Source organism: Pleurodeles waltl, chromosome 11 (assembly GCF_031143425.1).
Source record: "Pleurodeles waltl isolate 20211129_DDA chromosome 11, aPleWal1.hap1.20221129, whole genome shotgun sequence".
NCBI lineage: Eukaryota > Metazoa > Chordata > Amphibia > Caudata > Salamandridae > Pleurodeles > Pleurodeles waltl.
In genome coordinates, this window is record NC_090450.1 from 901545466 (window position 1) to 901558145 (window position 12680).

The 12680-nt window shown below is 45.0% G+C and overlaps 1 protein-coding gene across 2 annotated transcripts in view; it reads left to right on the forward strand.

Annotated features, from left to right (window-relative positions):
• The window catches only part of NAA25 (N-alpha-acetyltransferase 25, NatB auxiliary subunit), a 561072-nt gene that overhangs the window by 189935 nt on the left and 358457 nt on the right, over positions 1-12680 (forward strand). For both annotated transcript variants that reach the window (XM_069214819.1, XM_069214820.1), the window contains exon 11: positions 4210-4322. In XM_069214819.1, the coding sequence (XP_069070920.1) occupies positions 4210-4322 (113 nt within the window). The remainder of the gene's footprint in view (positions 1-4209; positions 4323-12680) is intronic.

A 12680-nucleotide genomic window follows, 5' to 3' on the forward strand; every position in this document is an offset into this window, starting at 1 on the left:
TTTTTTGACAAATTTGGAATAAACCTTAGAAGTAGGGAAGTAAATTATAGTCCTGTCAATGAGACACATTTGCCTATCGGAGACTGAATTTCTTTTTTTGGTGAATATGATCAATCTCAGTAACAGTTCTTAGCCTGCAGATGAAAATGTATGAAGGCTAGAAAAATACCTCAACCTGACAGGCTTTCATTGTAGACTGGGAAAAAGTGTCTGGTCCCTTTAAGATTCTCAGAGGTCTGTATACCAATAGTCCACTCTATTGCCAGTTACCTCAGAGAGGCAGTTGTTTTTTCAGGCTCATGTGAGCAGGACGCACAGAACCCAGGTTATGTTTCACACCTCTTTTTTTGCTAAAATACCAAGCACAATTCTAGCTTTTTTGGCTTAACTCAACTTCCTAAAGCTTTTCCTTCGACTATTTACTGCCCGTTGCTGAGGGAATGTCTTCACAAAAAATCCCTTCATTTTGAGTAGTGCCCATCATGTGGCAGAAAAAAGATTATTTCAGCCCCCCTCAAGGTCTGTTTACCAAACTATCACTTGATGAAGGACTGTAAAAAAGATGTTAGAGGCGTATGTGGCCGTAGATGCACATGCTCTGCATTCTCCTGTCATCTAGTATTGTGTCTGGAGTTGTGCAAGTTATTTTTCTTTGAAGAAGTCTTTAGAGTCATAAGGTAGAGTGACTCCTCCTCTTGGTGATAATACGAATGGGCATCAACTCCATTCTTAGTTTGTTTTCTCATAAGTGGATGAGAATGGAGTGTATAGTGTGTGTAAGTAAAGAGATGACTATGCTAAATATATAGTAAAAAACTACAACGGATCGAGTTTTCCGGGGAGGCAGGATTCAACAAATTGTTGCAGACTGGACATGACCGACATTGTTTTCAACTGCAGTGGCCCAGAGACGTCATGCCTGGCTGAGAACGTCTGGCTTTTTGGGGGATGTCGAAGCTTCCCTTATGGACATGCTCGTTGAAGGCACCCTTCTTTTTGGAGACAAGGCAGTTTCGTCTCTTGAGCGCTTCAAGGATTTTCTGGCTATGGCCAGATCCTTGGGCCTCGCTGCCACCCCCTGTCTCTCACAATCTTCCTTTCGTTGGCTGCGGAAGGGGCTTCTTGATGGCGGAGAATCATTTGTCCCTTCTCCATCAGGAAGTTGCAGCTCTCTTGGCAAAGGGAGCCATAGAGAGGGTTACAGGCTCAGAAGTAGGCTGTGGTTGATATTCCTGCTACTTTCTAGTTCTAGACCTACATGCCTTCAGTCTCTTCCTCAAGAAGGAGAAATTCATAATGCTCACATTGGCTCAGGTCTTATTTGCCCTGGACCCAGGATGCTGGAAGGTAGCGATGGACTTGCAAGTTGCTTATTTCCACCCCACCCCATCCTGCCTACTCACAGGCTTTATTTGCGATTCACAGTAGGCTACAAGCACTTTGGACTCCAGCTTCCCTTTGGCCTTACCAGCACCTCTGGGGTGTTCCCCAAGTTGATGGCTCTGGTTGAAACTCATCTGCGGAGATCTGGGGTGTCAGTCTTATCCTAACTCAATGACCTGCTGTTGAAGACTGGCTTGCCCAAAACTGTTGTCTCCCACCTCCAGACTATGGCAAACCTCCTGCATTCCCTGGGGTTCACTATAAATGTGCCGAAGTCACACCAGACTCCCTCTCTGATGCTCTTTCATCTGAGATGTTCTGGACACAGTGAAGTTTCAGACTTATCCTCCCAAGCAGGGAGTTCAAGATGTTCAGACTATGATACCATTGTTTCATTCTTTAGCCTGGATTTCATTGAGACTGACCTTTGAGGCTGCTGGGACTCATGGCCTCCTGCATCGCGTTGGTGACACATGCCAGGTGGCATTTGCAGGCTCTACAGTGGGACCTGAAGTTCCAGTGGGCTCAACATAAGGGGAATCTCTCCGAGTTACGTGGTCCAGATCTCGGAAGGAACTGCAAAAATATCTGCAGTGGTGGTTAACGAACCACAGTTGGGTCAGAGACAGATCCCTCTCCCTTCCCCAACGAGATCTGACGGTAGTGACAGGTGCATCACTCCTGAGTTGGGACGGCCATCTAGGAGAGGTGAAGCTCATAGGCCTCTGGTCTCCAGCGGAAGCAGGACTTCAGATCAACATGCTGAAGCTTAATTTGGTTCTGACCCTTTTGATGTGCACTCCCTTCAAGCCCCTCCACAATTGTCCCCTTAGGCTCCTCACATTTAAATCAAGCTTCCTTTAGGCAATTAAATCTGCCCACAGATAGCTGTAGGCATTATCTTCTAAACCTTCCTTTCTCTCAATATATGCTGACAAGGTTCTGTAGGCCGGTTAGTCACTTGCCTACTTTTTACGCACCCTGACATCCTTCTGAGGAAGAGGAGACACTCCACCGCCTGGACCCAAAAAGAGCATTGGTGTTCTACCTTGATCGTACCTGTGAGTCCTAGGTGGAGGACCAACTCTTCATGGGGTACGTGAGTGTGAAGAAAGGTTGGGCAGTGCAGAAGTGAACTGTCTCACGTTGGGTCATGGTCTGCGTCAAGATCTCCTACGCATTTGCCAGAAAGTAAACGCTTAAAGGATTGCAGGCTCATTCTACCAGAGCTAACAGTGCAACCACTGTTAGCACGCAGAGTTACAGTCCTGGACATCTGCCCGATGGCAGCGTGGGCATCTCTGCATTTGTTTACCAAACACTACTGCCTGGACAGCCAAGTCCACAGGGATGGGTATTTTACTTGTTTGATCCTGCAGAACTTTGTTGTTTGAAATTAGTTCGCAGAGTTGCTACAGATTTTTTATCGACCCACTCATCCTCCCCACTCTGCGATCCGATTTGTAGGGGCAGGGACTTCCCTTTCAGGGCCCTAGTTTTGACACACCAGTGGTTGGTGTTCTTCATGGCTCAGTGAAAAGAAATTGACATCAGCACACCTAGGTGATGCCTGTACAGGAACCACAACTTCATTTGTGGTGCAGACTATGCTGATGACTGACACGGAGCCCATCAACACCACCTTCTGGTGCGCAGCAATACCTGACTGCTGACTCAACAGCCATTTTTATTTTTCAAGACTTCTGAAGTCCATAGAAAATGTAAACTTCTTCCTGGACATAAAATGAAAACTCTGAGGTTGCTTTTGTCTGTATATGAAGTGGGTACTCTTTTAGAGACTAGAGAATCCAGTCGAACCATCTAGTGTTGTATATGGGCTAGGAAACTCTTACTCCTTATCATTCACATAGTTTACTGGAGCAATGATAAGCCTCTGAAGTAAAGCTAATTCCAATCTTAAATCCTATTAGAAAGATGGAGATACATTCCCTGCTAGTTGGGTAAGACAATGCCCCATTTTCTGTCAGGGCTCTTTCTTGTTAAATAGGCATCACTGGCAATCTTAATGGTTCTTTTTGTTTATCAGCCTGTCTGCTGTTCTTTTCCAGGTTTGGTCCATATTCTTATATTCTTAGCTTTTTTTAAAACTTTTTTTTTATTAACTCTGTACCATCTGCCAGTTTCAGCTCTCCAGGGAAAACATAAGGTTTTATATTCTAAACCTACTATTTACTTGATTTATCTGCAAACACTTGCTAATCCATACTGTTTGTTGTGAGTTATTGTCAGGTGTGGCATAAATGTTGTCAGAGCCCTTTCTTTGACTGTTCTATCTGTCTTCTTATTCCTGGTCTGGCTATGCCACTGCATGTGTTTGTGTGGTGAGGACTGGCATAGACAGTAGAATAAGTAGGATGAATAATGTTACCTGAGTTTGGATGCTTCTACAGTGGAGCAACATTCCTGCTCAGGATACCTATTGGTGGCTATCAGCAGTTGTTAGGGTCAAGAAAAGTGTGCTGGATGCTGAAATAGAAATGGAGGTTTAGGTACATGTAAAATTGTCTTTCTTTGGATGGTTTTCCCCCCAGCATTCTGAACTTATGTTGTAATTGGCGCCTTCAATAAGCAATGCTCAAGATTGATTTGTTTTAATAAGATCCCTCCGCAGAGTGGGGAAGGATTTAACTTAATAGCCTGCTTTAGCTGCAGACCTAAGAGCATTCAATATTTTTGATCATTTATTCTTTTCTATGGTGCCACCCCAGTATGTACACAACACTATTAGTAATTCTATTGTGAATAAGCGTTAATAACTAATGACAATGCTATACAAAGCCCTAACTCTTTGCACTTTATTGATAGGTGAACCAGAAGATTTGATGGTCCAATACTTTAAAATGTTCGGGGATAAACCTTGCTGTTTTACTGATCTCAAGGTTTTCATTGACCTTCTAGTGCCAAGCCAGTATACAAATGTAAGTACTATAGTATATGAGCCACACAACGGAGATGGGAGACTACAGGAATCGGATTTCAATATTGACTGTCTGTACTACTAGGGCCACTGTGATGAAGTATTAGCTTTGAATTGTAGGTGTATTCGATACATGAATCTGCAAATTATTCACTGTCTTAATATCCTAAGGTGCAGACTGTATGTAGAAACATTTCATAGCTCTACCACACCAGCGCAGGAACCAATGTCATCAGTGAAGCCATAAACCGCCCACCCTGCGAGTGACGTCTTTTCCCTTTTATCCTTACCATCGTAGCGGTCCTTATATTTATTACATATCCTCATGATCATTACCTCTGCTGGCTTGCCTCTGACCACAATACCAAAACATGTGATTCCTGTCAGAACATGCATGTGAGTACCTTGGAAAAGTGGGAAGCCAAGATCTTCAGAGCCTGTGATCACCACCAACACCCCAAATCACACCCAGTGTTGATATCACCACAGTTTTCCTCATGGAGGAAGCAGCACAAGGAAAAGAGGAGACATGGGGAGTCTTCAAAATGCAGCTCCAAAGGTAAGACCCTATAGTGCTGAGGGCTCTGGGCTTTCCGGATTTCCCCACTTTGGGATTGAACCCTACCATTTTGCTTTATGCCATGTTTGGCCTCTTCAGATAGGCTGTGATCTCTCCTGGGGCACCTTTTGACCCCTTTTTAGGGGTGAGCGCAAAGTGCTCCATCCCTCTTTTAATCTCTCTTTAGGGGGATTTTAACCATGCCCATGTTACGTCAGTCACCTTCATTGGTTCCTGGACTTGCCTTTTAAAATCCACGTGTTTTCATTCCTGAAAGGCATGCACATGTCATGCCTTTTCCGGTGTTTAGCCCTCCTCAAGAGCACCGGTAAACTACTGGAAACATACGAGACTCCACGTTTTCCGTATGGTTTCTGGACTACTTTTTCTCTTTATTTTGCCACGCGATCGTGCTAATTATATATTATAATTTTTTTTCTTCTAATTTAATGTGGCAAGAAAAAGTCCGGTTAGGAGTTTACAATGCTAATAGCTGTAACTCGACGTAATGTGAGACCTGTTGCATTGCTTCCTTTGCCATCTATAACAGTGCCTAAGGCTGCTCCAATACCAGTACTGTCTACGATGCCTGCGTCAGTGCTGGGCTTGGCTTCACCAGCATTACCTGCTATTTTTGATGCTGGCTTTTTCTGTAGGACCATCAGACCAGGCCCCCAGACTTCCTCTGATTAGATCACGCAGGCAAACTCAAATGTTGAAAAAGAAACAATATAAAAGGCTGTCTTTTTAGGAGGACACAATCCATGCACTTTTTTGAAACTGACTCATCTTTTGGAGAAAAATCCTCTGAGTCATTTTTGTTTCAGCTATGGGTTATGATTACCAAGCTCTGGCAGATGCTAATAGCATTGATACCTCTTTGAAGCTAGAATTGGACACTACTGCACTACAAAAGGTCAACCCGAATCACTTTTTAATTGGTAAAACTTTGGAGGTGCTGGAACTTTCTTTGCTCTCTTTTGAGGCAAGGTTGAACACCCTTATGGAGATCCTTCAGCCTTCCACACAGGCTTCAGAGCCATTAGACACCTTTAACGATGCCCTGCAGGACCCTATTTTGATAGTCTGAGAAAAACCTACCACTTTTACATCAGTCATCAGGGTTGTAGCCAGACAGTACCACACTATACATGGCAACCCACCTTTTTCACAACTCCTCTTTCGGCAGAGCTTGTAATTATTCAAGTCTCATGCTGAACTAGACATGCTCCTGCAGTATTTGCTAAGTCCTTGTAGATAGAGAATCTAGAAAATTGGAGGCCTTTGGCAAGCAACTATTTCCAGCTGGCAGCGTAATATTGAATTTGCACAATTTAACCTGCTGGTGGGTCAGTACACCCACATTATATGGGACATTGTCCAGATGGTAGTGACAAAATTGCTGTAATATTTGCAGCTGCACATAAAAGACCTCCTGAAGGTTGGTCGATGATGATGTGTGATCATCAACACAACAAATAATTTAGTCTGGACTGGATACCTTGGAGACTGTGGGCACTTCAGTTGCCGTCCGTCGCCATTCATGGCTCTGTACTTCTGGGTTCTCTGCAGACATCAGTCCACCTTAATTGATTTACTTTTTGATTGATCCTAGTTCTTTGAACATAAAGCAGACTCAGCTTTTGGAAGATTCAATGAAAGTAGAGCAAAGACGAGATCCCTTGGTTTGCAATTTTCCAAATTTAGGGAATTTGCAATAGCAGCCCCAAAACCCTCTCTTTGGGGATTACCTAGGCTCTGGTCAAAGGAGCGCACACCCACACACTCCTTACTCTTCCTCCTCTTGGGAAACGGCTTTAGTTCTAACTGAGTCTGCCATAGTGCTCCTCTGGAAGTCCATGTGCTGTCCTTTCCACCAGCCAGGAAGGTCATTCGTTCAGACTAGTGGGTCATCCATATTGTTGAAAAGGGTTGTACCATACCACTTCAACAGACCCACTCCATATTCACCCTCCTCCTGCAGTTGTGGGGAAGAGCAATGATGCACCTTGCAACAAGATGGTAGAGACCCTCCTGTAGGAAAGAGCAGTCAAAGTGATGCCTGAGCAGAGAATTGGGCAGAGGTGTTAGTCTTGTTACTTCCTTCCCCCCCAAAAAGGAAGGTCTTGAACCTCTTCCTTTTCAAAGAGAAATGCAATATGCTGTTCCTTGCTCAGGTGCAGAAAGCAGGAGATTGGATGGTATTCTTGGATTTGTAGAGGTGTATTTCTACATACCGATCTTTGCAGTCACACTTGGAAGTACCTGTGATTTTTGGTGGGTTCCCCTTACTATCAGTTTGTAGTCCTCCCCTTTGATTCAACATTGCACTTCATCTCTACAAAGATGATGATGGTGTTTGCAGCCTATTTCATAAGATCAGGAATCTCAATGTTCCCCAAATGTAATAACTTCTACTGAAAGGCGAGTCACCAGAGTTGGTATCCAATCACCTGAACTGCTGGTGCACTGCTGTTCTGCCTGGGCTTGGCCATCAGTAGGCCCAAATCTCAACCAGAGCCCTCTCAACACCTGTTCCTAGGGACAATATTGGATACATCATCACTTGTTCAAGATATGTTTCCGATTTTTCAGGAAGGGGCTTGAATTCCAGTACTGATGGTTTTATTCCAGCTAGATCTTCTGCCTTCTTGCATCCTCTTGGTCACATATGCACACTGGCATGTGAGAGCTTTCCAGTGCTGCCTCTGAAGGCAGTGGTTTCAGCATGGATAGTTCTGTCAGACACCATCATGATCTCCCATAATGCTACTGCAGATTCAATCTGATGGGGTGTGGAGGGGAACCTTGTGAAAGTGGCCTCTTTTACCCCTGCCAGCTGTGTCCATTGTGTTAACAGATGCCTCCAATTTGGCTGGAATACTCATCTGGACGAACTTTAGATCAGAGTCATCTGGTCTCCAGAGGAAACTCTTCTACATAAATGTCTGCTAGAATTGAGGACTATTATGCTGGCGCTCTTGACAGAGAGCAGAACCACAATGTGGTGTTGTCAGCATGTAGGGAGGATTGGGTCTCAACTTCTTTGTTTGGGAACTTCTGAGATTCTGGTCTTGGGCTTACCAGCATGGAGGCTGGCTTCTTGTGAACCATCTGCTGGGTCCTCTAAACACCAAGACCAGCAGACTCCATTGAAAGCATCCGACCAATCACAAGTGGTGTCATGGTTTATCTTTGCTCAGGGGAGTACCCATTTAAGCGGACCTTTTTGCCACCCATAGCAACACACATTCTTCACGGTTCTGTCCCCTCCAATATCCTTCAAAAGGATCCATGGGGAAGCAGTAGGATTAAATTGGAGTTTTCATTTTCATCAGGTTCTGCAGAAACTTCTCCAAGACCTGGCCCAGGTCATTCTTACAGCACTGGATTGGCTGAGAAAGGTGTGCTAAGCAGATCTTCTGTGGCTTCACTTTTCCCCCCTCTCTGTCTTCCACTCCGAGCGGACAGCCTCTCCCAGTCAGGCAGACAGGTTATTCACCCTAAGCTCCAGAATCTCCACCTTCGTGTCTGGAGATTGAGCAGGGACATCCAACTTCTTTTTAAGCTACCTGGTGAAGTGTTAGTGTCATTCTGTCTCCTTGCCGTCATACCACCAAGACCGTGTATTCTGGAAGGTGCAACAGGTTTGTTACCTACTGTACTCAGAACAATGTGGGTCCCCTGAAAACCGAATTGTGTGGTATTCTCAGGTTTGCTGCACCATTAACCTAGCAGGGCGGTATTGTGTTTGCTTGAAAAAAAACAAAAAAGGGTTACCTAGCAGGCTTGTTGACTTTCCTCTGCCTTCCTGACCAACAATCCCTATTTAAATCGCTTGTTTTGTCAATGGGCCTTAATTTTCTTTTAACCATTTGATGAGATATCTGTTTGAACTTGTTCACAGTTGCCATTTGAATCTTCCAGCTATTAAATCTCTATTTCTAGTTGCCATAGCAAGTGCTAAGTTCCCCTTCTCCCTTCTCTTCATTTTTTAGTGACAGTTTGGTGCTCTGATTTAGAACGACTTTCCCAGCCAAAGTCGTAGCTCCATTCAGCCTAGGTCAGTCTATTATGCCCTTTATCCTCATTCACCCCCTATGTTTATCCATCCAGACATTCCCCCCTGCCCAGCTCACCCATCCCCTCTGTGACATTTATCCCCACCAAGAGGGTTTCCACGGACTGGAACCAAAGAAGCCTGTCATTTTGTTTTACTTTGCCGCTTGTAGGAATTCAGAAAATATGATCAGCTATTGGCTATTTAGGCAACAAAAATGGGAAAGCTGTGCACAACAGAATCCTAGGTAGTGGGGACCATTCTGCTCCCGGAGATGTGCTACGCTTTGACCCATAAAGATCCTCCAAAGGGTATTGGGGTTTATTCCACTGGGGCCAAGTCCTACACTTCAGCATTGGCCAGACGAGGTATTGTAGATGAAGCCACAGGCAACAACCTTGATGTGCCTTATACTTTTGCGAAGCACTGTTCCTTGGACTCCGACATTTGTGATAGCCTTTTTGCTTGTTTTATTCCCCCCCAGGAGTTCCTGGTATAGTGATCCCTCAATGACCTGCCTTCAGATAGGTACTGCTTTGAATTCCATTCAAAATATTAGGAATCTGCAGGTAGCAGTACCCGTCAGAAGAAAGTTACTTCCCTTTGGTAGCAATGTTTCTGGTGGATATTCTGTCTACCTGGAGATTCCTCATTGACCCACCCTCTTTCCTGTCTTGAAGTATGGTGATATAGGACATTTCATGAGGCCTCAATTTAATTATTCTGCCTCTAGGTTCCTAATAAGTTTCCAAGTATTTATTGAACTGCACCAATACGTTTGCCGTTCTCACCCTACTACCTTGTTGGTGTGTGGAAAAAATAAAAAGGGACCTGATGTCTCTCAGTTGGTGGGGTGCTTCATGCTGCCACTGATGCCATCCTGGGATTGATTCCTGAGCCGACTTGGAGCAGGCACCCTCTACCATTGTGGATGAGCTATGAAAAGATTCCCAGCCCAGTCTTTGCATAGAGATGTTCAGAAAATTAGGAATCTGCAGGTAGATAGAATATCCACCAAACAAATTGTTACTGAAGGTTCATAACTTTAGTTATTTAGCTCAAATAATAGTACAAATTCATGGTGAATAAAATGTGCAGGGTGATTGATAGTAAATAAAATGGATGTTTCATATATCATTTATAAAGGATCATTTTAGCTCTGCTGTAGCCCAAAGCTCTTGTGATCAAAAACACAAAAATCTATGTATAAAAAAATCTTAGGCACAGAAACAGGATTGTTCACTCGAGCATCAAGAATTATACACTCTACCAAGAAAACAAGGGCCAATTCCACTACTCAAAGGCAGTGCAAATTATAAAAGTAACAAACTGGAGATAAGGGCAAACTACCCTGAGACCTGCACTTTTTAATTTTTTTATTTATTTATTACAAAAATATGCCCTTTATTGATTATTATGTATGGCCATGCTTAAATGTTTTTTGGCAGTTTTATTGGGAACTTTTAACCTCATTTTGGCAGTAGGTATCTTATGCTTACTTGTTTTTTAATACTTTTAAAAACGGTCAAACATTTGCATGTTTTTACAGTGTCAGTTGTTTTTAGGTCAACCCTAGGCAGCGTGCATGCACTGTCCCTCGACATGCTGTAATCTTTTTCTATGGGCTGTCACCATGCCCATCAGACGTCCATCACTTTCACTCGTTTCTTGGCCAGCCTTTCAAAATTCCTTTGGCTTATTTGGTAAATTGTTTACTTTTGTCCCGTCTTTTGGCTGGTTTGTTCCTGCCCTGACTGTCCCTGTTACATGAATTATTGCACAATCACCCAAATATGTTCGCTGCGGCGCACTACTTTTTTCCTTTTGCTGTGGCTTGTTTTGTTAGTTTCCTGTTCGTGTTCTGCTCCATTTCCGCAATGGTTCCTTTTGGACCATTTGGCTCGTGTCCCCGAAACGCGCTCAGCTGATGCCATTTACCAACCAGAATGTAGGTGTGTATGCGTGTGTAAACAAACTTTAATTACTAATATGCTTTTGTAGCCCATGAGGCTCGGCACCATGCTTCATATTACTGAACTTTTTCAGTTAACTGCTAATTGGATTGAAACTCAAGTTTTCTAGTTTTTTTTTTTTATAACTGCACAGGAGGACTGATGCAGAGACTCGAATGCAGTTTCTCTGTTCCAGATCCGCAGCTCTAAATGTTGTGCCAGAAAGACAGAGTAAACGATTTCCTGTGGGAGAGGGAGGTAACACCTGCTCCCTTTGGAAATAGGTGTGACTGGCTTGAGAGGGATAGCCTCCCCCAGCAACTGGTTTTGCTTTGAAGGGCATAAACCAGTCCAGTCCCTGGTCTGGCGCGAAAATGGACAATGGAAAGGGTAGTGACTACTCACCTGTCCATCAGCACCCAAGGGGTGGTGTCCAGAGCTCCTCCAGAGAGGGTCCCTGATTCCTGCCATCTTGACTCGAAGGTTGGCAGGGAACTCTGACTTCACCTGCCTGGTCACTCAGATGCTGCCAGAGGCACCCTCTGATAGGTAGTTACCTGGTTAGGTGAACAAGCCCCCACTTTGGGCCATATATGGTCTTCCTTAAGGGTGTGGTCCTCCGATTCGGCTTGCAAGATTCCAGCAAGACTCCTCTGCAGCCTCCGTTTTAACTTCTGGCAACCGGAACCGCGATTCAACCCTTCAGGAACCTACAAGCTGTAGATCCACGAGGAAGACACTTCTGCAACATTATATTCAGAGTTCCTGCCAGCTTTGCAGCATTTCCCCAGCCGTGCATCCTCAGAAGACCGCAACTCTTCAGCCTGCACAAGAAGAAGGAATCTCCCTTGGGGTGAAGGCATCACTCCCCTGTAATTACAGGTACCTGGCTGCAACGACGACCGGCTGTGTGGATCTCACCTCATCCTAAGTGGCATGGGTTCTGAATCACGGGTGGTGGTCCGGAGAATTTCCCTTGGTCCTCTCTACCAGCTGTTGCACTTTAGTGGTGGTAAGTCCTTTCCACTCCATGAAAGACAGTACCCTGTGCACCGCGTCCTTTGCAGCTGCCAAGGCTTGTTTGCTTCACCTCCAAGGGGAACTTCAGGTGACGTGTAGCTCCAGCCCCCAGCACTCACTCCTGGGCCTCTGCGTGGTCCTCTGATGACATGGGAGCATCTTCTGTGGTGATGCGTGGCCTGCTTCTGTGTCCCTGCCATGTGGGACACCTGTGGGGACTGCTTCTACTCCTATGGGCCTTCTGCAACGCGGAGGGTCCCTTGTGACTCGCCCTCCTGGACCTTGCTGGTCCCCTGCAGCACCCCTTTTCCTCCAATTGTGAGTTTGCCTTTGACAAGGCTTGTGGTAGAAATCCTTCACCGACACCCATCTGCAATCCAGCTTCCAGCATGCGACACCTTTTGCACGTATCATGAACTCTTCTCTAGCTTCTGTGCTGTAGTACTGATCTGTCTTCCTTCTTCGCTGACCAACTCCAAACGGTACCTCAGGGTGGGTAGCATCTCCTACTCCCCCTGGACCCCACTGCTGATACTTTGGGGTGGTTTGGGGGAAATCCACTTGTTTACTCCTTCCTGGTTGCTGGGGGGTACTACATTACTTACCTGTGTGGTTTCCTCGTACTCCCAGCTCCCCTCTACACAATTTAGGGCCAGATGTAGGAAGCCTTTTGCTCCTCGCAAACGGCAAAAAACGCAGTTTGCGAGGCGCAAAAGGCCTTCCACAATGCAGTGTCACATTTTGCGAGTCGGTACAGACTCGCAAAAT